Source organism: Erigeron canadensis, chromosome 6 (genome assembly GCF_010389155.1).
Source record: "Erigeron canadensis isolate Cc75 chromosome 6, C_canadensis_v1, whole genome shotgun sequence".
Classification (NCBI taxonomy): Eukaryota; Viridiplantae; Streptophyta; class Magnoliopsida; order Asterales; family Asteraceae; genus Erigeron; species Erigeron canadensis.
In genome coordinates, this window is record NC_057766.1 from 7,288,473 (window position 1) to 7,313,508 (window position 25,036).

Sequence of the window (25,036 nt, forward strand, 5' to 3'; positions counted from 1 at the left end):
AACAGGTGACACCATATTTGTTGGTCAGTACTTGTTTACAGGAAGTGAAACTACTTCTGTTTGGCTTGAGGTAACAGCAATGTTTTTGTGTTATGGAAACAAATATATCGTGTGGGTTGGATTCTGGTCATAACTTAGCATGGAATTGAATTTCCTGAACTAGTTAGAAATCTAGAGTTTGATATTTTAGTTGTAAAAAAGTTCTCTGATAGTAATCAACATCAATGTAGAACACAAATAAAATTGTACGTGAACCGTTTTGAAGCAAGCAAGTTCTTTTGAACTTCAGATGGTTTATTAACGATTGGGATTTGACATGAGCAGGTTGATAAAGTTGAAGGGGTTGATGTTGTTTGCAAGATCAAAAATTCTGCAACCCTGGCAGGAGCACTGTTTACTTTGCATGCATCTCAAATTCATATCGATCTGCCTACCCTCACCGATAAGGATAAAGAGGTGAGCATGTTCTACTATAAAAAAAATATTATGAAGAGTGTTTGATGCTGATAGTCAAGTCAAATTATAATAGGGCCTTTAGAGGTGGGTGGTCAGTGTTGTAGAATATGACACCTGCACCAGTTTTTTGGCCTCGAGCTCTTTCTTGGCAGTGTCATTAAATTTAGTGCGACCTTTTTTCATGTGCATTTGGAGGTTTATACAATTGGTCTACATTCAACAGAATCAACACTTACAAAGTATTTTAAAATAGAGCCTTTAATGACAGATTTCTTCAATTACAGCACATCAGTAGATGGGGAGCTAGAAATAAAATTGACTTCCTCTCTTTATCATATACAAGGCATGCAGAGGACGTCCGTGAAGTAAGTACCGTTGTTTAATTGTTTTAAACGCTGTCTGAATTTTGTTATTGCTTATCTACTCCTCATTTTATCTAATATTTTGTGTATTGATGTCACACCATTTCTGCAAATGCAGGCACGTGAATTTCTTTCTAAGCTTGGTGACCTTAGTCAAACACAAATATTTGCAAAGATTGAAAACGTTGAGGTGATTGTTTTTGTTTTGGATGGTTCCTGATAATACCAATTCTTTGTTATTGTATTATTAGTAGCAGCTGAGTTTATGTTGGACTTCTTCTTTATTGGTTTCTTCATTTTTATTGACAGGGTTTGACTCACTTTGATGAGATCCTTCAAGAGGCAGACGGTATTATCCTTTCCCGTGGAAACCTTGGCATTGATCTTCCACCAGAGAAAGTTAGTTATATTGATCTTTGTCATGCATCCTTTTTGTGTAGATATTTTTATGGTAATCATTTTGATGGTGGCACTAGGCATGTCTGTGGCTGTTTTTCTGTTTATATGATCTATGATAAGTACCCCTATGTCTCGAAAATGAAACATTTTTAGTTTAGGTTCCTTACGAAGGCCAAATATCCTTTTCTAATAAAGTTCTGATCCAAGTTTTTTCATTTGCCCATTTATGATATTGGGGATTTTTTTATCTCCCAGATTTTTTTTTATTATGTTATCAAGTGTCATTATTAGGTAGTTCATAAGTAGTCAACTATCGAACTCATTTGTGGCGAACATTGTGTTTTTTGGGGTGAGGGGGCGAGTTTTAATTATCTAGTATGTGTCAGAGTTCGTAATTGATTTATTTCAATAATTTAAAATTTTAAGTACTCTGCTTCCGTTTATTTTATATAGTACTTTGATATGCTAAATGGTAAGAGCACCTAGATTTTCTCTCATACATCTTTGATGCCGATAAGCACTTTCCAAGACCATCTTCTTAGGTTGAGTTACTTGACTAAAAGTATATTCTTTTTGTAGGTGTTTTTGTTCCAGAAAGCTGCTCTTTACAAGTGTAACATGGCTGGAAAACCGGCTGTGGTTACACGTGTTGTGGATAGCATGACTGACAATTTACGGCCAACTCGTGCAGAAGCAACTGATGTTGCAAACGCTGTATTGGATGGTGAGTTGCCTGTTCCAAAATTCAAATTGTTATGGTATATATGTAATCAGGTCTTAATTTTCATTTGTGTGTGATATTGTGAATCCAGTTTGAGGATCGCAATGGTTTAAATTTGTAGGTCTTATATATGATCTTGAACAGGGGTGGCAAGACGGTTGGGACAGGTTGTTTATCAACATGTCCTAGTGAATTGGGCCGGGTTGAGCTGAACCACTAACACTATGTATTATGTTTATGAATGTTGTAAATAAATAATTTGTTGAATCATTAAAATAGTTGTATTATTATAGATAGTAATCCCCGTTGGTTTAATAAAGCGATTTATGAAGTTCCATGCCATATGATTAGAATTTTGGATTTCGACCCCTTTGACCAGTTTCTTTTTTGATTAGATCTTTGTAGCTTAACCCATTTGACCCATTGGATATTTTATATTTACCCAAACCAGTATATTTGTAAGTAAATGGATGTCACCTCTAATCTAGAATCTTGGTTATTCTGAATTGCTGAAGTTTCATTTCTACTACTATAGTTGGATGATACCCATTACTCCCATTAGACTATCCCAGGGATCTCAAAATCGGGAGGCATGAAGGGTTGAGTAACATGTCTATTGGGTTTGAGTAAATTTTTGAAGTTCTATGTCGGTCAAAACGGTTTGACTGAGTCGCCAACATTTTTTAGTCTCTTTATATTATCTTTGTGTATGAATTAATGTATCAGGCACAGGCATTATTTCAAAGGATATTCAATATTCAATTAGCGTTGGAATGATATACAGCGTAGGACATTATAGCTTTTGACGACACTGGGTCCACTTTTCACCTAATTAACCAATTTGATGTATTTTATCTGTTGCTAATATTATACCTTGATTCTTCCTTTTACATGTCAATAAGTTACATTGGCAGTCTCTAAATTCTGCCAACTACCCACAACCTAGTTCCACGACTACAAGGATGAACTGGCAATGTTCAGTTGTGAAGTACTTTCTATGGTGTATATGCTTTGTGTTAATTTGGATCCTTAATACTTCATATCATCAATTTACAGGGAGTGATGCAATTCTTCTCGGTGCTGAGACCCTTCGTGGGTTATACCCTGTTGAAACAATATCTATTGTTGGTAAAATTTGTGCCGAGGTAACATTTTTCATAGTCGGCATTTCAATTCCATTCACTTAATAGATACACTAGTTTCTCCTGTCATTCATTTTCTTTTATCTGCTGATTCTGTGCATGCTATCTCTCACGAACAAACAACCAAAATATATCTGGCGAGATGCTAGTCATTGGTTTAACCGGACATACAGATTTTAATCATGCTGCATCTGACCTTTAACTTGTTTGTGTTGTCTTTAGTACTGATGGTGATTTCAAACCATTTAGTTATGAAATGGTCAACTAGGTTCTTTTTATAATCATAAACGGGTCAAATATGTTTTAGCTAAAAGTGAACAGGTCAAAAGGGTTGAAACTTGAAAGTCACCCGAAGTCTAAATAGCTGCATATGTTCAAACAAATAATAAAAATACACATGCCTATTACATTTGTTCTTTTACAATCATTTTAACTCATCCGTTATCTATAAGAACTGGACGAATTGTAATCTGCGGGTCACCTGAACCCATGCTAAGAATGACCAGTTTCAACCTGAACCCGTTTTGACTTGTTAGCCAAGTCAACTAACACACATCTTGCAATCTATGATCATCACTCATCAGCCATGTATTTTTGCTGTAGTACTTACATTACCTGCACTCATGTATGGGGGACACAAAACATTGTGGATACATCAATGTTTGAATGATATTTGCAGGCAGAGAAGGTTTTTAATCAAGACCTGTACTTCAAGAAGACTGTCAAATATGTTGGAGAACCAATGACTCACTTGGAATCGATTGCATCATCTGCGGTATTTAAATAAATGATATTTAGACATGAGATTGTTGGTTTTGTTATTAAGGTAAATCTGATCTTTATCTACTTGATGTGTTTCTTAGGTACGTGCAGCTATTAAGGTGAAGGCATCTGTCATTATCTGTTTCACATCTTCTGGAAGGGCTGCAAGGTATATCTAAGGTTACACCCACTAAAATTTGCCAGACTTCCTCCACCTTTCTCCTTGTTTAGATATAATTCATTGTCCTCTTCATGACGCACTCTATATTTATTTCAAGCTATCTCTTCAGTTGTGTAATGTGTGGATGCAGGAAAGTTAGTGGGTTGGGTAACTGTCAAAAGAGGTAACTTTCAATTGTGTAACAGAGCGGGTAGGCTGTCCTGCAAACTTATGTATTCGCTGTTTGTGTTTTATGACAAATAATTTTCTAAGTTTGCTTGCAGAGACTATACTAGGGCAGTTATCTTTCTCTTTCTTTAATAGAGCAAATTCTAGTGTATTTGAACATGCTTTGGATGGTATTCAAATTCATTTTAATCTAATACTTTGGGTTCATTCATTTTGACCCAGCAGAGACAAAACCTAACCTAAAACGAGTCATCAATAGTATATGAGTCGATATTGCCATTTTTTCCCTGAACTAAAAGTTTTGCTTGCTAACTCTTGTTCACAAGGCATGATCTTTATTGATTGCAGATTAATTGCCAAGTATAGGCCAACAATGCCAGTCATATCAGTTGTGATTCCCAGGCTAAAGACTAATCAATTGCGGTGGAGTTTCAGTGGCGCATTTGAGGTACATTTTATTGTAATTAAAAGCTTGTATCCATATAGTCCAGGTTTTCCAGTTATTCATTCCCACTATTAGTTTTCTTGGTGTCACATTTCATTTAAAGAAACTGAAATTTCGATATAAAGCTAATGCTTCATTTTTATGTATGAAATGGCCAGGCAAGGCAATCGCTTATTGTCAGGGGTCTTTTCCCCATGCTTGCTGATCCCCGACATCCTGTAAGTTCTTATCATATGCTGTTTACTTCTTTGTCTATAATGTATCTAAACTTATATTCATTTTTTCCCGAAAGAGTCAAGTTTACCGGTTTTATGAATTCCAAAGTCACTGAAAATCAGGATTTAAGTCTGATAGATGTTTTGGTTCAAATGTAGTTTTTTTTAAACAAATTATGTTCCTCTTTCTATTCCAGACGTAAGGATGAAGATGCAAATGTAGGTCCAATCTATTGGACATAAACTCAAATGAAAAATAGGACCTACAAAAAGGACCCAAGGCCTTTGAGTTTTATAAACTTCTTACTGTTGTAGTTCATTGATTTAGAAATATAGTTTTGTATACAATCATAAGGGCTATTGGTAATCTTAAAAATTGTAACTCATCTGGTGCTTTAGAGTTGTATGTTTGGCTTGTGCATACACTTAGATGAAACAGTTCAAAATTTTTTATAAAATGACCTGTCGCTTACTCTTTAAAGTTTGTCTCAAAAAAGAAAAAGAAAAAGAGAGAATATTATGTTCTTTCAAAATGATGCCAGCAGTCTGTTCAGTCATGAGTCACCTCATGTAAAATGTTCCCCCTTTTTTGGTAAGATACTAATTCTGGTTTGCATATACTTGCACAGTAGCGACACTCATTTCTGGTTGCTCCATAAAGTTTTCAGCGATTTATCTCACGTAAAATAGTTTTATTCATATTTTGATATTTATAAATGGCATCTTTGACCGAGTAATTTACTGAAAAAATCTCATTTGTTTTCATATGTTTTCTTTTAATCCTTTTTCTGTAATAAACTTAAGCTTCTAATTTGACATTGAAATGTTATAACCTTGAATTTTTCATGCAATGAAACAGAGTACCAGGATCATAGCTTTTTAATTAGTTTGACCAAGCTTCCATCCTCTCCAAGTTCTGAGTTTTTTTTTAGCCTTGATAGACTATTTTATCTTAATAATTATATTTTTAGGCGGAATCTACAAGTGCAACTAATGAGTCGGTCCTAAAAGTTGCACTTGACTATGGGAAGACCTCTGGGGTGATCAAGTCACATGATCGGGTTGTTGTATGTCAAAAAGTTGGAGATGCTTCCGTGGTCAAAATTATCGAGCTCGAAGACTAGAGCTAGGAGGCTACCATATTGTCATCTATGGTCTAGTTGCACTTGGATATATTGCCACCACATGCTAGGAAAACTTGATGTTATAACATCTTTACACAAACTACTTGACTGTAAACAGGGCTTAATGTTGGCTGTGAGATATAAGTGCGGGCAATCAAATACTTTGTACCTTGCCATACATTTGTGGGCATGCATATAATTTAATAAAAATGGTCGTTGGTGCTTTTCTGGGACTCATCTTATCTTATGTAGTATATATAATAAAAATATTTCTTAGTGCATATCTGGCTCTGATCTTGCTTATCTACTGTACTACTGTGTGAAGCTCAGAAAGAGGCAATTTCCTATTTATAGTGATAGTTTCATAATTTCAGTTGGTAAATGTTAGGAAGTAAGCTAATAGGTATATAATTTTGGTTGAGGTTGTCAACCTGGTAACCTGAGTTTTTTTCGAGTGAGGTTGTGCTTGTGGGCCATGAAGTCGACTAGTGAATTCGATTTCTTTTTAATAGTTTCATTTATATGTTAGGCGGGTTGGGTCGTCTCCAGTTAGTAGGTTGTAGCTCAATAGGTTGTGGCCCACTGTTAAAATTTTGGACGTGAATCTTATAATGGATTGGGTGAGACTATCAACCGTCAACCCACGAACCTGAACCTCCGACATATAGCTAATAATCTACTTGGAGTAACTAAATAATTTCCCTGACATAAATGAAATTAAACTTAACTTTATAAGGCGGGTGCTAATAAGGCAAATGTTCTTGGAGCTTCTTGTTTGTGAACACAAAGCCACATCATCTAAGACTCTCCTAGAGCTCTTCCTGTAAGAAAAACTTCCTGGAACTTTACCACAAATATATATATATATATATATATATATATATATATATATATATATATATATTGACCAAGAAAATGAAAAGGAAAATAAAACAGAATTGGTTCCATATTTTGATCGTCTGCCAACTTCTTCACAAGGATTCTCCACGAAGACGCATGGCGGAGAACTCCCGCTAACAATAACGTCCAAGAGCAAGGCTCGAGGTCTCTTTCTGCCTTTGGTAGAACCTGGAAGTAATCTCTCTATCTTTGATAGGGGTAAGAATGTCTACATCTCAACCTTCCCCACACACCGTCGAAGACGGTATTTGAGACCCATAACCCGTGGAAGACGGCATTAGGAGTTACTTACTTTTCTTTCTAATAGACTGTCTCGTAAAAGAAAAAGTTAAAAATGATATATATATATATATATATCCTTGCTCTAAATGATATTTGTGACAATGGAAATGATATTTCCTCGTAATGATACATGATTTTTGCATAAGGACTTATGTAGTATGGGTTTATGTTTATGAAAATATTCTCTTTGTATGTCAGGCATGGGTCATTTGTTTTTAAAAAAATATATATCTACTACTTTATACAAATTTTCACATTTTCTCTCATAAAAATGTCTCCATGCGAAAAGATCATTTTACCCATAATGAATTAATGAATTCTATCTCTTTTATTCATTAATTTATACATCTCCACTTAAAATACCCATAATACCCTTAATGAAATAATTTATAACATAGACCCATCAACTTCTAAAATAACTACACTAACCTTTTGCAATAATTATTTTTACAATAATAACCACACCGCGACCACCCGTCACGCCACCGCCACACCGCTGCATTGCGCAGGTAAAATGCTAGTATATATTATAAATATATATATGTACTAAAAATAAAAATTTTGACTTCCATAGTATATATATTTATTATCTAAAAGTAAAACTAAACCATATCTAACATTAGTTATTTTTCAAATCTATTAATGTATATATGACAAGGTCCTAAATTTTTTTATGGAGAAATAAAAATCGTTAGATGAGTTTTAACATTTAATTATAACCCTTAGATCTAAATAATGATGTTATTTCCAAATTTATTATTAAGTAATCACAACATTAGTCTTTGTACTATCATATATTATGGGGGAAGATAATATGAGGCTGTTAGACACCTAAGTTAGGTGAAAAACCTCTCACATTGTAACATTCGAGAAATTTAACTTTTGTTGACCCGTTAGTTTTGTGTACATTTGATTAATGATGATCATTTACTCTATATATGATCGAGTTTGGCTATGATTTAATTGTGTTCAAGGTGAATATGCATTATATATATATAATGATCGTTTTTAGTCAAGTTGTGTTTACATGATGTTCAAGGTGTTTTATGAGATCGAATGGTCGTTAATGTAACGGTCGATTGCTAACTTGTGGTGAAACTAGATTGATTAAGCAAATGAACTATCCATGGGTCAACCATATCCTAGACCCATACCCATGACCCAACCAAAGTCTTACACCCCTCTCCCTCTCATTCATTCATTTCCCTTATCTCTTTCTCTCTCTTAAATGCAAGAGCATTTAACTCTCTTGCACTCTCCTCCTTCACTCTAAAATTAATACATCAAATTAAATGTTTCAAACAAGATTTTGTTAGGGTTATTCATCTATATCATCATCTTATCAACATATCAAAAATTTGGGTTTATAAGTGCAAGAAATCATCCAATTCGGGTCATTTTCGGGTTTGACACTTTGGTGGAAGATTTGGTAAGTTAAAACTATCTCATATTCACCATTACATGTTTATAATCATGTTTCTAATCATATTCAAGTGTTTCCGGGTCACGAATTGAGCCAAAAATCGAATTAGGGTTCTTGTTGCTAAATGGGTCAAAAATGAATTTTTCTTGTTAATTTGATAATGGGTCGAAATGATGAAGTGGGTTATGCCCAACCATGTCTAAGAATACTTGTGTATACCTTAAGTGAGTCTTTTTCCCTTCAAAAATTGGTTTTAGGTCGATTTAGGGTTTTGGTGTTCTTGGTGAAGTCTTGGCCGAAAATCAACATCTAATTGATGTTATGGAATGAAATTTTGGGTTGGGAATTGTTTATCCACGTCCATTTATGTGTGTTTGAGCTTCACAAACTCGAATTTGAGGTTAAGTGTTAGTTTTGGGGGTTCATAGGTCGGTTTTGAAGGTCTTGGGGTAGTGTTTGGCTCATTTGGGGGCTGCTGGTCGACCAGGTGCAGACCTGGGCTTGCTGGGCAGTAATTCCAGGCTGCGGCGCAGTGGCTGGGCAGGATCCTTGACTGCGGCGCAGTGAAGAAACACTGCTGCGCAGTGAAGAAACACTGCTGCGCAGTCTGTTACTGCGGCGCAGTTGGTGCCTTTATTTATTGAAACATTTCCTAGCTCGACTTTAGTTATCCTAGGATCGTCTCGACCTTTCCGAAATGTCCTCTTATGACCTTATTGGTGCTCTACACAAGACAAACCATTCGTTCAAAGTCGTGAGCCAGTTTTGGAACCAAAATTGAGATTTTAACTCAAACTATATACATATATATACATATATCTTTTGATCCGTAAGTCCGTTTTGGACGTATGACCTATCGTTGAAGTCGTGGGAGAGTCTACTTTCTCATGGTATAATCCTTTTGAAGTAAATCCATTTCCATTTCTAAAAATGTCTTGTTAAAGTGTCTTGTTCTTACTCGGAAAAGTTGTTTAAGCGTTTGTGGGTTTGTGACTCGGTTTAAAATTTATTAGAGATATTTATTATTAAATAATATTGTAAAAAAATTATAAAGATGACACATAAGCTTTTATCCCATATGTCAATTTTAAAAAATAACGTTAAATTGAAGATGTCTTTAAAAAGTTAAAATTCCTACTGTTTTAATATGTATATAGATATATATATATATATGTTTGCAAAAAAGATATCGCCACAAAATCACAAGTAGTAAATTTTCAAACAAAAGTTAATGAAATACAATAAAATCTTTATTATTGAAAAACTGAAAAATGTTTACACACATTACAAACATCTTAATTTATATTTAAAAGTTTATTTTGATACGAAATTAATTAACAAGAAGTTAATTACTCGTAGAACATTAGCGGGTTTATCTAAGTAACACGTGGACTGAAATTGAAATCAACAAATCAAATTTAACAAATTGACAAAATTTGTAAAAAAAACACAACCTCAAAAATGTAAGGTAACAAAAAACCTGTTTGTCAACAATGATTATCATCAATTCCCACCCAACCCTCATACACTTTCATTGTCATCATCATCATTATCATCATCCCTATATATATATATATATATATATATATATATATATATATATATATATATATATATATATATATATACGGAACAATCAAATAAGAACAGATTTAACATAAGAACGGTGAAAACACCTTAAAATCATCGTTTTGATGTATTAAAAGTCCATAAAACTGACATAGTGCATAACTAATTATCATTATTTAAGTGTTTAACAACACATTGATTCATCAAAATCGAAAAAATTACGTTTTTTGTTGGATGCATCATTTTGATGAATATGCATCCAAGATGGATGCACAAAACAGAAACATGATTATTTCGATTTTGACGGATGAATGTGTTGTTAAACACTTAAATAATGATAATTAGTTATGCACTATGTTAGTTTTATGGACTTTTAATGCATCAAAATGATGTTTTTAAGGTGTTCTCACCGTTCTTATTTTAAAAGTGTTCTCACCGGAGTGTTACCCTATATATATAAGTCATATTCCCGCACAATGTGGTGGTAGAATTGCGATGCAGAACTCAGAAATGGGGATTAAATCTGTGAGGGAGGGAGTCATGATTTTAAAAAACTCCTATCATATTAAACCGGGTGGGTTTCTTATATAAAAATTTATCAATTTTGAAAATATATGTATATAAAATAAATTATAAACGTAAACTAAAAATAAACGTAACAAAAAAATTTCTAATAGCAAAAATGTATATAATAATAATAAAAAAAAGAAACTAAAATTTTTTTATTAGCAAAAAAAATAGTATGAATTATATTTCTTACTTTTGTTTGACTTTATCTACTCTTATCTATAAGATAAAAAGAATCTGAAAAATCTACAAGCCATCCAATCAAAATGATCAAACTTTCCATTCTCAATATTTACAAACTAAAACAAAAGATTCTCTCTGCCTTTCTATCTCAACCACCGCCACCCGTGACCACTACTCTTTATTTCTTCACCTCTTAACCATCGCTGACCACTACTCTTTATTTCTTCTCAAATCCATCCATCGCAAAACCAACACCAACCACCGGCTGCCAGTGACCTCCTACTCCAGCCATCTTTCTTATCACATTTCATTTCAGTGTTAAAACAAGAATACACACATAGACCCAACTGTATAAGAAAATTTTCGATCACATTTCCGATCTTCTTCATTATCATCGTCGCCATTGTTGGGATCTACCTTCTATCAGATCAATTGTTCTTCATCATCATTGTCATTTTTCTTCGGCGTTCTTCTTTTTCATCTACCTTCCACTGTTCTTCCATCGGCGGTTCTTGGTGATTAAAGGTGGTGATGGTTGGTTGGTGGTAATTGTAGGCAGCGGTGGCTCATAGTGATTGTAGGCGACGGTGGCTGGTGGTGATTGTCGGCGGCGGTGGATGGGGGTGATTGTAGACGGCGGTGGCTGGAGCTCATTGTAGATGGCGACGGCTAGAGGTGATTGTAGATGGCGGTGGCATCAAGTGATTGTAGACAACGGTGGGCGGTTGTTGGTGGTCAGAGTAAGTTTAAGTGTGTAGAAAAAATCGGGGTAGAGGGGTAATTATCTTTTAGAATTAGTGGTAATTTAGATAGTTTGGAGTCGTAATTTGAGATCTGGGTTCCTCTTTTGTAAAAGAGTATGGATATATATATATATATATATACATATATATATAGATATAGATAGGGGGCCAATCAAATAAGAACACTCATAAAATAAAAACACGGTGATAACACTTAAAAACATCTTTTTAATGCATTAAAAGTCCATAAAACTAAGTTAGTGTATAACTAATTATCATTATTTAAGTGTTTAACAATATATTGATCCTTCAAAATAAATAAGTAATGTGTTTTTGTTTTGTGCATCCATCTTGGATGCATATTCAACAAAATAGTTGACCCAACAAAAAACTTAATTTTTTCGAATTTGAAGGATCAATGTGTTGTTAAACACTTTAATAATAATAATTAATTATACGCTATGTTAGTTTTATAAACTTATAATGCATCAAAATGATATTTTTAAGTGTTATTATCTATGTAGCACTGAAACGGATACGGCAAAGGGGTACGGGAACGGGGAAGGACAAAACTAAAAAATTTAGAATACGGGTACGACAAAAATACGACAATAAAAAATATAAATATATTGATTTTATATAGAGAGAGACTTGAGACTTGAGATCAGATTATGTATAATTATATATGTATAATTTTATAATCAAATTTGGAATAGAAAAAGTCTGATGGTGATCTCAATTATATAATGTAGTTGGTTTGTGTTTGGGGTATACATAGTTGCAAGATAAAAGTCGTTTTGGAATTAAAAAAAAGCTCATTGAAACCATAATATTAATTAGATATGGCATAGAAGTTTCACATAAACGTTTCAGTATATATGGAAACTTTAAGGAAACGACTCGTACGAGTTTTCGTTCCTATGGAGTTTCTGAAACAGGTACGTCTACCGGTTTGGAGTTTCGGTGTTTTAAGAGTTTTTTACATTGGAAACCACCCGAGAGTGTTTTAGGCATAGTTGTCGAATCGCGTATCGTGTGTCGACTCGTTTTGTGATTTTTTAAATCGTGAGTCGTATTGTGTTACGTATCGTAAGAGACATAAAAATAAAAAATATATAGCAAAAATGTATAATGTATGCGTAAAAACATACATATATTGATGATATTATCATATTTATTACATATATTAACTTTTTAAAATGATTTTATTATTATATGTATCGATTAAATACAGAATGAACATTTATTAGTAATAAATTCACTGTATTAAAGAGTATTTATAGGAAAATTAAAATTTTTTTCTTAACAAACCGTATTGGACCGATGTGGCGTATCGGACCGTATCGTATCGAACCGATTCAAAACCTAGTCTGAGACACTAATCAAGAAGTTACTTTTTCTTTGAGTTGTGATACGACTTGTAGGAGACGTATTGTGTATCGTACGATACTAACAATTATGGTTTTAGGTAAAATAAAAATAAAACAAATAAAACTTGTACTATGGACCGGTGGGGTCAGCTAATGGGCCAGGGCTCGGTGACATACCTAGGAACCGTGTTGCCTGTAATTTTGTTGTATCCAACTCCCCTGGAGATTTGTAACTTAGCCCGTTTTAATCGGGCATTACGAGACGCTGCCTTCGTCGGCTGCCGTCCTGGTAATTATCAACATCTTTTGGTGTTATTGCCGCCTCACAAGTATCAGAATCTGTGTAAAAAAGATGCTTTTGCTCTTTTTTCACGCTTTGTTCCCTTTTATGACGGTAATAAGGTAATTTGTTTTTAGTTAGCTGAAGTTTTTACTAAGTTTAGGGTTCTTGTTTTTGCCAAATTGATTAAGAATTGTGATTATATGCGATTAGTTTCCGATATATAGGCTTAAAGTTTTGTAGCACAATCTGCCGAATCTTGTGTATGCTAGAGTTGGTAATTAAAAAGTTCAAGGAATTGTGTACGAGGTAAATCTCGAGTGATGCTTGTTTTTTCATGATGACACATTGTATTTTGAGGCCACGAGACGCAAACGCACTAGGTCCCTTAAGAAATATAGAGTCAGTAAGCCCTCACGTGGTCTTAAGAATAAATTTGTGAGCCTGTAGGCAAACTGTAAAGGTGTATCTTCTAATGTTAAAAATAAATTATATCAGTTTTTATACATATGGGTAATTTCCGGTTCATTATTGTATTTATAGTGTGATGGATGTTGTTTCTTATCAATATATAATGTCTAGAAAATTTCATTTTATGGTCAGGTGCTATGCATGTTTCCTAAATTTTGATAACCATTATATTGTTCCCCCAATTTGTATGCCATAATACCTTGTTAGGGTAATATGTGACCGTTTTAGAACATATGCACAGTCCTTTTGTTTATGCAGTTTTTAATTGTTTTTTTTTACATAGACAACATACTATGTCCGTTTCTTTAATTTCGTTTCCAGTATTTGTACCATTTTGACAAGTCATGCTCCACACTTGTTTAAGATCATGTGGGTTATCAATTTATTTCATATCCTAAATGAAGAAAATTTATCTATTTCAAATGTACAAATATGGAAAATCAAAAGGAAGTTATTAAAATTCACGAAACTCGCATAATATTCTACCCCCTGATGCAATTTTGGTATTTGTTTGTGCTCTTTGTTGGAGATTGGCTAATAGTTTTATACAATAGCTTTGGATTGAATCTCAAATGTTAGTTATTGTTAATGTTAATATGCATGTAGTTGATATATGTGATGTTGTAGGCAGTATGGTTGGATAAAGTTACTGGAAGAGTTTGCTTAAGGATCTCCTCCAAGTCAATGTCAATAACTGGAATTGAAGATCGTAGATACTGGAATTGGGTTCAAAACGAAGAATCTAGGTTGGCTTTTTATCCGATGCTTAACATTTCATTTTTATAGATTAATTCTGGCAATGACTTGACAAGCTTGATAAGATACAACCTACATACATCTAGGAATATACTGGAATTTGGAAGTATAGCAGGTGGATAATGTTTGATCAAATGGTATCTAACTTTATTTTATCTATATATATAATGGTATCTAACTTTATTTTATATATATATATATAGGGTTTATGGCATACAAATGTAACCACCTATGACCAAATGGTTATGTAATGTAGTGACCTATTCATATGGCTATGTAATGTATGCACTTATATTTTCTTGGCTATACTATGTAAAATATGTATCGACTTTACATAGTGTAACCAAAAAAAATACATAGGTTCTTACATTGATTGAGCCAAATAAAAAGAACCTTACATAGTATAGCCAAGAAAGCATAGGTGCATACATTACATAGCCCCTTGAATATGTCACTACATTACATAACCATTTGGTCGTAGGTGGTTATATTCGTATGTCATTATCCCATATATATATATATAGGGCAAAGATAAAATGAGTCTAGCTTATTTTGAGTCCAAAAAAAGTCCATTGATTTTCTTCCATCTCCTCCAATTCCAACCACCTCTTACCACCACCGCCATCATTTTATGTACACAACAATGAAGGTTAAAGGCGGAGCCCGTCAATCCATGGCACTATGGCAGTGGCCAAGGGCGGAGCCCGTTAAGTAGATCACCCATCACTGGTCACCCCCTATGACCTATCACCCTCTATGACTGATCACCCTCAATGACCTATCACCCCCACCAGCTTTGGTTTATGAATATCCTTAAGGGCGAAGCCCGCTCCGAATCATAATTTTGACAACCACCACCAGCCACCATCATCGCCGGAAAGTTAACTTACACATGTGTAAGTTGTATTTACACATGTGTAAGTCTCGCCGGAGATGGTCGCCGTCACCGGAGGATCATGGTGGTGGCCAGAGATGATGATGGTGGTGGTGGTGGTCGGAGTTAACTTACACATGTGTAAGTTATATGGACTTTTTTTGGACTCAAATTAGCTAGACTCAATTTTTCCCACCCCTATATATATATATATAGGGTAAAATTATTTTGAGAACCCCTTTTTTTGCGAGAACCTTTACGAACTTTTCAAATCAAGCCCAACCGATGATTGTTCTCTACATGAAAATTGTTTTTTGACTGTTTTCTGAATAACTTATGTGTAACTTTGAAGTTTATAAATGTGTGGAGGCATGAATTATCATCCGTTATACAATTATGTGGAGATTTGGATTCTTGATCACATGTGCACGAATATTGCTATGATCACATGTATGCAAGTTGATCACATGTAATCATAGCAATATTCGTGCACATGTGATCAAGAATCCAAATCTCCACATAATTGTATAACGGATGATAATCCATGTCTCCACACAATTATAAACTTCAAAATTACACATAAGTTATTCAGAAAACAATCAATAAACAATTTTCATGTAAAAAATAATCATCAGTTGGGCTTGATTTGAAAAGTTCTCAAAGGTTCTCGCCAAAAAAAGGGTTCTCAAAATAAGTTTTCACTATATATATATATATATATACTATTTTATGAAAATAACTACCATCCCCCCTTTAAGACTTTAAGCATTGTTTTTATCCCTAAAATACCCTTCGCTATTTAGTTCTAATATCTTATCCACTCCTTCTAGAGATTTATGTAAAGTTGTGAGAACTAATTGTACCAATTCGACGCCGCCAACGTCACCGCCACCGCCACCGCCACCGCCACCGCCACCGCTACTAATCGTTGCCATTGTAAGATCCAAATTTAATTATTACTAAAATTTACTGGATTTGTTTATTATATGTAGTTTAATTAGTGAGTATTATTTTTATTTTTGATAAAAATAAATAATTACAATAAAGCCCAAGAAACTTTTTCTATTAAGCTTGAAGGCCAAGATCCTACTTTACCTATTTCTAACTTGAACACCCTTAAGCTAACTTTTTAGTTTTTACTCAATATCAAGTTGTACCTTAAAATAGATTCTAATACGAAATCCATAGAAAAATATAATAAATTAAATAAGTGTGGACCTATGCCACCCGTATAGAGGATTGAAAGCACAGAATCACTACCAAGAGTAGAGGCAGAAGTGAGAAAGTTATATGATTCATGTAAATTATGCTCACACGGAAAACACATTTAGCCAACAAATCCTTGGGCGAATCTTGGTAACTTCTGCTCAAGAGACGTAAATTAGCTTCGAGTAACTCACTTTCTAGAAGCAGAAAAGGTGTAATATATCAGAAGATGCAATAACAATATTTTCTCTTCCACGAGATCACTACATCACTACAAACAAATTAGCTTTTGTAATGCAGCATCAGAGACACAAAGCCGTGCTGCTTAAAGTACACTTAGATCCTTTAATGTACATCTACTATTACATTGAGGACACCGGTGATAATTAAAGATAAACTTAATACCCAATAAGTGATAAACAGTAAGACATATATAGCTGATACCGAACAAACCTTCACAGAACTTATGTGTAGAAGCCATGTCTTAATACATGAAATACCAATATGTGGCCATAGGGAACACAACTTGTCCCACCTTGAAAGAAAGAGGTAGCTAAATACATCAACAATCCAAGACTAGATGCACTTGCAAAATATAACTATATACTTATCTGAAAATCTATTTAAGCAACTAATCATGTGTGAGAGAAAAGAAAAAGGATAGCAGCCTCATGTATAAACTTAAAAACATATAGATATATACCCTGAACGACTGGACGTAAAGTTAGGTAAAGCCTTCATAGGAGAAGTAGAACCATATACAACATGTGGTATTTACTTTTCAAACTCACCAGCTTTATTAATCTTGTTCCTGTTCCATATGAATGGGACTATTAGGATTATGTTTAATCTCTAACCAGTCAAACTAATAGATTATCTCTAACTAGTTAAACTAAAAGATGATTTCAAGCAAAAAACTAGTCAAATAGACCAAAACTTGCCAAAATATTTTTTAAATTAAGTTAGGAATTCTGTAACCATATAAGTCATAAGTCGTTACAACTTACAAGTATATTGGCGTTTGCCATCATCATAACTCGTGTGGTGTTCTTTGTCCACATAATTCTATTAAACTATATGCCAAGTCAAAATCTTCAAAATTTCAAGGCATAAAGAGAGCAACTACTTATCGAGTAAGAGGAAACAACTATAACTTACTGATACATAGAGGAATATATATATAGGTTTTAGGTAAAATAAAACAAGTATTAAAGTAAAACAAATAAAACAATAGGTTTCACATCAGTGAAATCACCGTGCATCATAAATATCACCGTACATCAATTGTTTCGTGAATCTTCGTGCATCAATTTAACTATGATCCAAGGGTCAAGATCTTATCTTATTTGTTTTACTTTAATAGTTGTTTTACAATACCCAACCCCTATATATATATATATATTCACCTCCTACACCCATATGGCAGGATTATAACCATACCTTATGTCCATACCTTATGTGTGGTACTCCCATAATAAAAAGGGGCTAGTAACAATCGACTCTATTTTTTTATGAGAGGGGATTCTAGTTATAAGTATAACAACCAATGAGGAAATCAGAATATGATCACTTTAAATTCGATGCATTTACTTGTGCATGGTTAGGGTTATGTTGACTCTCTAACAAGTAACACTAATATAAGAAAGCAAAAAACAAAAAGCTCAAAAGATGCAAGTAAAGCGGCAGCAGCTCTAGCAGCTCTAGCATTGCTACCAACTCTACAACAATTGTCGGCCTCTTTCGTTTTTCAATTGAGGGATCATCTACTTCAGGAAGGCCTACTAAAACATCTCTTGTAAAATTTAGCTTCATTTATTTCATTAAGTCATCTACATACATATTCAAAAATAACAAATGTTAAACACAACTATGATAATGACAACGTCATTTTTTGAAAAACGACCATTGTACATGTAGGCATATAGTAGCCATTTGCCTAGTAAGTTTAACTATTAAGGACTAAACAAAAAAAACTTACCGTTGTCCACTAAGGATATGTTCCCACAGCATCTACTCGAAGTAGCCAATCCTTGTCTGGCACTTACCTTTAAGACCAACTTTAAGCTCAATGACCCAAGGTCACATTCACTCATCGATGCCAACATCCTTCCGATCTCTGACATCCAAGAAGTTTTATCCTTTATACAATCTTTTTGCATCAACTCTCGAGCAACCTTTACGCTACGCAACGTTTTAATTCCCGGTGTTACAAGATTCTCACTATCAAACGATAGTCTCTCATAGCTACACGTGTAAGTGGTCATTACTTACCCCGTATGGATCACAGTGCCAAAATCGGCAAGCTGTTGTTTAGTTTCTGAGTTAGATTTTTTAAGAAATAACGGGTAGCCATATCTAGCATACCTTTACCCGTTATTAAGATACAATGAAACTTTATGTGAAACTTATCTTAAATTAATGTTGCATACATAGATTCGTTTTTCACTACAGATATAAACTTCGCCTTACAGGATGCAATCTCAAAATCAAACATAGAAGCTGAAATTAATTTTCCCAATTTATCACCTTTCATCGGTTTGAATAACCTACCATTCTCCTTAATTTCAAGGGACCCTATTACTAAACCCTTTGGGGCAGCTATGATTTCAGAGAGCGTCTTGTGGCCCGGTGAAGAAAACAAACATTATCGTTTAACGAATCACAATTTTTCTATGATATAATCGAATCCGTATTCTTGTAAAGTATTCATTTAGATAAAAACTTATTTTCCCGGTTTAAGAAAAGTAAAATATCTAGAAGATTAACAAACCTGTTACACCTTTCTTCAGTTGCCCTCGAAAGCTTCAAATTGTTTGACTTCATGCATACCCTACTTGATACATATGTGATGTTTTCATTTTTCCTGTCAGGAATAAACAAATTTCCACTCTCGCAAACTGCCTTGAGGTCTTCAATTTGATTTCTTACTTCAGAAAGACTAAGATCTGGGACTTGAAGACACTCGTATCATTCAATCACTCTAATCATAATTCACTTAGACTGAATCATCTCGAGTATCTTCAAGTCTAGGATCTTAGTCTTTCTAAAGTAAGAAATCGAATTGAAGACTTCAAAGGCAGCTTGTTAAAGTGGAAATTTATTCATTCCTAATAGGAAAAATAAAAACGTTATCTATGTATCAGGTAGGGTATGCATGAAGTAAAACAATTTAAAGCTTCGGAAGGTAACCGAAGAAAAGTGTAATAGGTTCGTTGATCTTCTTGATATTTTATGTCTCAAACCAGAAAAATAAGTCTTTATCTAAACGAGGTATATTCTACAAGAATAAGGATTCGTTTATATACCAAACAAATTGTGATTCGTTAATGGATGATGTTTGTGTTCTTCTCCGGGCCACAAGACGCTTGTTGAGAATCATAGAGGCCCCAAAGGGTTCAGTCATAAGGTCCCTTGTAATTAAGGAGAATGGTATGTTATCAATCTGATGAAGGGTGATGAATTGGGAAAATTAATTTCTCCTTCTTTGTTTGATTTTGAGATTATATCCTATAAGGCAAAGTTTATATTTGTAAAGGAAAAAGAATCTATGTATGCAACATTCATTTAAGATAAGTTTCACATAAAGTTTTACTGTATCTTATAACAGGTAAAAGTATGCCAGACATGGCTACCGATTATTTCTTAAAAAATCTAATTCAAAAACTAAACAATCGCTTGCCGGTTTTGGCATTGTGATCCATACGGGGTAAAAATAATGACCACTTACACGTGTGGTTCTGAGAGGCTATCATTTGATAGTGAGAATCTTGTAACACCGGGAATTAAAAAGTTGTGTTGTGTAAATGTTGCTCGAGAGTCGATGCAAAAAGGTTGTATAAAGGATAAAACTTCAAGGATGTCAATGATTGGAAGAATGTTGGCATCGATGAGTGAACGTGACTTTAGGCCATTAAGCTCAAAGATGGTCTTAAAGAAAGTGGTAGACAAAGATTGGCTACCCGAAGTGGGTGCTATGGAAACATATTCTTGTTGGACAATGGTAAGTTTTTTTCTTAGTCCTTGACTGTTAAACTTACAAGGCAAATGACTACTAAACGCCTACTTGTAGAATGGTTGTTTTTCAGAAAATGACGATGACATTATCATATGTGTGTTTAACGTTTGTTATTTTTGAATATGTATGTAGACGACTCAATGGAATAAATGAAGCTAAATTCTACAAGAGATGTTTTAGTGGGCCTTCTTGAAGTAGAAGAACTCTCAATTGAACAACGAAAGAGGTTGACAATTGTTGTAGAGTTGGTAGCAAATCAATCACCTTATTGTATAGATAAGTTTGGTTTCTGTAAGATGAAGGAGAAATTCAGCTTCCCAAGAAGACAAGAATGGTTCTTTGTGTTAGACCTTGTAGCAGGTTTGCAGTGCTTGCTTCTGTTGGGAAGAAGCAATATCTATTGTTGGTAAAATTTGTGCCGAGGTAATATTTTCATAATCATCATTTAATTTCCGTTCCAGTAGCACTTCATAGATAGACTAGTTTCTTTTACCCCTCATCTTCTTTTATATGTTGATTTTGTACACGTTATCTCTTACAAACAAACTATCAAATGATAGATGATGGTTTAACCGGACATACAAATTTAATCAAGTTGTATCGGGCTATTAACTTGTTTGTGCTGTCTTGAGTAGAGATGGTGATTTCAATCCATTTATTTATGAAGAGGTCAGTTGGGATCTTTTATATAATCACAAACGGGTCAAATAAATTATTTAGCTGAAGATGAACATGTCAAAAGAAAAAGTCATCTGAAGTCTAAATTAATACTCACTTTCAAAATTAAAATGAAAAAAAAAAGAGAAGATAAAAAACACATGTTTTAAATCATATAATTCAAAAATTACTTATATTTTTGTATTATCATGTTAAGTCATCAATTATCTATAAGAAATTAAGAAGTGGACAAATATTTTTGCCCGTAGTGCTTACGTTATCAGAACACTCATGTATGGGGGACACAGAAACATTGTGGACACATCAAAGTTTGAATGCTACTTGCAGGCAGAGAATGTTTTTAATCAAGACCTGTACATCAAGAGAATTGTCAAATATGTTGGAGAATCAATGACTCACTTGGTATTTGAATTAATGATTTCCAGAGAGCTTAGTTAGATTGTTGGTTTCGTTATAAAGGTAACCTGATCTAATAAATATAGGTGTAAACCTTAGTTAGATTGTTGATTTCTATAGAGCTTACTTGATGTGTTTCTTAGGTACGTGCAGGCATAAAGTGAAGGCATCTGTTATTATTTGCTTCACATCTTCTGGAACGGCTGCAACTCTGGAAGGTATACCTAAGGTATACACCTATATTTTTTCTCTACCTGTCTTGTATTACAACAATTGATATATTACACACGTGCTTTACTGATTTGTACATATATTATAGAAGCTGTATAGTGTGGAAAATAAATCAGTCTTTATGGTGCTATTATCCCTTCCCTTTAGATATAGCTCATTGTCCTCTTCATGACGCACTCTGTTTTTATTTCAAGCAATCTCTTCGGTAATGTGGGGATGCAGGAAAATTAGTAGGTTGGGTAATTGTCAACAGAGGTAACTTTAAGTGTGTGACAGAGTGTGTAGGCTGGCCCGCAAACATATTTATTTGCTGTTTGTGTTTTATGATAAATAATTTGCTAAGGTTGCTTGCAGAGACTATATTACGGCAGTTATTTAGTCCTTTCTTCTTTAATAGAGCAAATTTTACTATATTAGTGTATCTGAATATGCTTTGGATGATATTCAACCCATTTGACGTGTTCATTTTATTTAAATCTTTTGGGTAATTCATTTGACCCAGCAGAGAATCAGACATAAAGTCTAACCTAAATCGAGTCATCAATAGTATATGAGTCGAAATTGCCACTTTTCCCCGAACTAAAAGTTTTGCTTACTTACTCTTGTTCCCAAGGCACGATCTCTAATATATTTATTAATTGATTGCCAAGTATAGGCCAACAATGCCAGTCATATCAGTTGTGATTCCTAGGCTAAAGACTAATCAATTGCGGTGGAGTTTCAGTGGCTCATTTGAGGTACATTTTATTGTAATTAAAAGCTTGTGTCCCATATTGTCAAGTTTTTCCAGTTATTCATTTTCGCTATTAGTTTTCTTGGTGTCACGGTCCATTTAAAGAAACTGAAATTTAGATATATATAAGCTAATGCTTCATTTTTGTGTGTGAAATGGCCAGGCAAAGCAGTCGCCTATTGTCAGGGGTCTTTTCCCCATGCTTGGCCTTGCTGATCCCCGTCATCCTGTAAGTTCTTATCTTATTCTTTTTACTTTAATGCATCTAAACTTATATTCTTTTTGCCCCGAAAGAGACAAGTTTTTGTTTTTTTTTTGAATTCCAAAGTCTTTGAAAATCAGGATTCAAGCCTGATATGATGTTTTGGATCCAATTTGCTTTTTCCATACACAAATTATGTTCGTGTTTCTATTCCAGACATAAGGATGAAGATGCAAATGTATTGGACATAAATAAAAAATTGGATCCATAAAAAGAATCCAAGGCCTTTGAGTTTTAAAAACCTCTTACTATTGTAGTTCATTGGTCTAGAGATGTATTCTTGATGATATAGTAATTTTATACAATCATAAAAGCTCTTGCTAATTTTCAATATTCTAACTCATCTGGTGCTTTAAAGTTATATGTTTGGCTTGTGCATACACTTAGGTGAAACAGTTTGAAAATTATATAAAATAACCCGTCATTTGCTCTTTATAAGTTTGTCATAAAAAAAGAAAACAGAACATATTATGTTCTTCCAAAAAGATGCCAGCAGTCTTTCCAGTCACCCCATGTAAAGTTTTCACCAATTTATTTCATGTAAAATAGTTTATTCATATTTTGATATCAATAAATGGCATCTTTGACCGAGTAATTTACTGAATTACTGCTCATATTTGTTTTCATATGTTTTCTTTTAATCCTTTCTCTATAATAAACTTTAGCTTTTAATTTGACATTGAAGTGTTCTTGAATTAATCATGCAATAAAATAGAGTACCAGGATCATAGCTTTTTAATTAGTTAGACCAAGCTTTCATCCTTTCCAAGTTCTGAGTTTTTTTTGGTCATTCTTTCAAATTTACCTTGATGTGATTTAATCCCAATAAATTTATTTTTAGGCGGAATCTACAAGTGCAACTAATGAGTCGATCCTAAAAGTTGCACTTAACCACGGGAAGACCTCTGGGGTGATCAAGTCACATGATCGGGTTGTTGTATGTCAAAAAGTCGGAGATGCTTCCGGGGTCAAAGTTATTGAGCTCGAAGACTAGAGCTAGGAGGCTACCATATTTTCATCTATGGTCTAGTTTCTGAACTCCCGCGTTTTTATTTAAGCTTTTGTCATCCTAAATTTTGGAAGTAGGCGTTGGATATATCGCCACCAAATGCAAGGAAAACTTGATGTTATAACATCTTTACACAAAATACTTGACTGTAAACAGGGCTTAATGTTGGCTGTAGGAAATCAAATACTTGTACTAATGCTCCTTGCCATAGATTTGTGGGCATGCATACAATTTAATAAAAAATGGTCTTTGGTGCTATTCTGGGACTCATCTTATCTTATGTAGAATGTATAATAAAAATGGTTTTTAGTGCAATTTTGGCTCTAATCTTTCTTATGTACTGTGTGAAGCCCAGAAAGAGGCAATTTCCTATTTATAGTGATAATTCTATAATTTCAGCTGGTAAATGTTAGGAAGTAACTCTATGTACATATTTTGGTTAGGGTTGACAAGGGTTGTGGATTCTTGACCTGGTAACTTGAGTCTTTCTAGGTGGGATTGAGCTTGAGAACCACGAAGTCAACCAGCGAATCTGATTTCTTTTTAACAGTTTTATTTATATGTCGGGCGGGTTAGGCCTCCAGTTAGTAGGTTGTGGCTTAGTGTTGAACTATTTGAAATCTTATAGTAGATTGGGTTAGAGTCTTAGTGAATATCAACCCGTCAACCCATGAACATGAACCTGACCGGATTGATAGCCATAACTTTGATCATTTACATGGAAATGTAGCTAGTCTACTTAAATTAATTTTTTGACATAAATGAAATTAAACTTAACTTTATAAGACTACTCATTATAAAAAACACATTAAAAATGGTAGATATATGGTGCATGTTCATGCTATATGCAATTTTACTACTAGAAGTTAAATAAACAATTATTTGTGACAATTAAAGTGGTTGTCATCGGACGCATATAGGAATCGTATGGATTTGATGGGTGTCAATCTAAGAGATGGTGACGGTAGGATACGGTACAGGCGTAACCCTTACTGCCGGAGCTGTCGCCGTGGTTGGGGTGGTCGGAGATGATGGTGGTGGTGATGGTTGTCTTGCTGGAGAAAAAGGAGGTGGTGGCTGGCGGTGGCTGTCTCGCCGGAGAAGAAGGAGGTG

At 34.1% G+C, this 25,036-nt stretch overlaps 2 protein-coding genes across 7 annotated transcripts in view; both read left to right on the forward strand.

Annotated features, from left to right (window-relative positions):
• Nucleotides 1–6,199, forward strand: part of LOC122604238 (pyruvate kinase 1, cytosolic-like) — a 15,175-nt gene extending 8,976 nt beyond the window's left edge. Inside the window, exons 2-13 of the mRNA XM_043777129.1 lie at nucleotides 6–70; nucleotides 325–456; nucleotides 741–821; nucleotides 937–1,008; nucleotides 1,128–1,217; nucleotides 1,797–1,941; nucleotides 2,995–3,083; nucleotides 3,760–3,855; nucleotides 3,944–4,011; nucleotides 4,540–4,639; nucleotides 4,795–4,854; nucleotides 5,823–6,199. Of these exons, the coding sequence (XP_043633064.1) occupies nucleotides 6–70; nucleotides 325–456; nucleotides 741–821; nucleotides 937–1,008; nucleotides 1,128–1,217; nucleotides 1,797–1,941; nucleotides 2,995–3,083; nucleotides 3,760–3,855; nucleotides 3,944–4,011; nucleotides 4,540–4,639; nucleotides 4,795–4,854; nucleotides 5,823–5,975 (1,151 nt within the window). The 3' untranslated portion in view covers nucleotides 5,976–6,199. The remainder of the gene's footprint in view (nucleotides 1–5; nucleotides 71–324; nucleotides 457–740; nucleotides 822–936; nucleotides 1,009–1,127; nucleotides 1,218–1,796; nucleotides 1,942–2,994; nucleotides 3,084–3,759; nucleotides 3,856–3,943; nucleotides 4,012–4,539; nucleotides 4,640–4,794; nucleotides 4,855–5,822) is intronic.
• Nucleotides 6,200–11,115: 4,916 nt separating this feature from the next.
• LOC122605684 (pyruvate kinase 1, cytosolic-like) lies at nucleotides 11,116–24,238 on the forward strand. 6 transcript variants are annotated; one of them, XM_043778637.1, is made up of 5 exons: nucleotides 11,116–11,639; nucleotides 14,391–14,509; nucleotides 22,575–22,656; nucleotides 22,816–22,881; nucleotides 23,756–24,238. In XM_043778637.1, exons 1-5 carry the CDS (start codon nucleotides 11,559–11,561, stop codon nucleotides 23,906–23,908), a joined length of 501 nt encoding a protein of 166 aa, XP_043634572.1. In that variant the 5' UTR covers nucleotides 11,116–11,558; the 3' UTR covers nucleotides 23,909–24,238. The 6 variants fall into 6 exon arrangements, 2 of the variants coding, with proteins under 2 accessions (XP_043634572.1, XP_043634571.1); XR_006324672.1 differs by lacking the exons at nucleotides 11,116–11,639; nucleotides 22,816–22,881; nucleotides 23,756–24,238 and adding exons at nucleotides 12,854–13,414; nucleotides 21,541–21,751; nucleotides 21,842–21,917 and having other exon boundaries at nucleotides 22,575–22,658; XR_006324674.1 differs by lacking the exons at nucleotides 11,116–11,639; nucleotides 22,816–22,881; nucleotides 23,756–24,238 and adding exons at nucleotides 12,854–13,414; nucleotides 21,541–21,751; nucleotides 21,842–21,906 and having other exon boundaries at nucleotides 22,575–22,657.
• The last annotated feature ends 798 nt before the right edge of the window (nucleotides 24,239–25,036 follow it).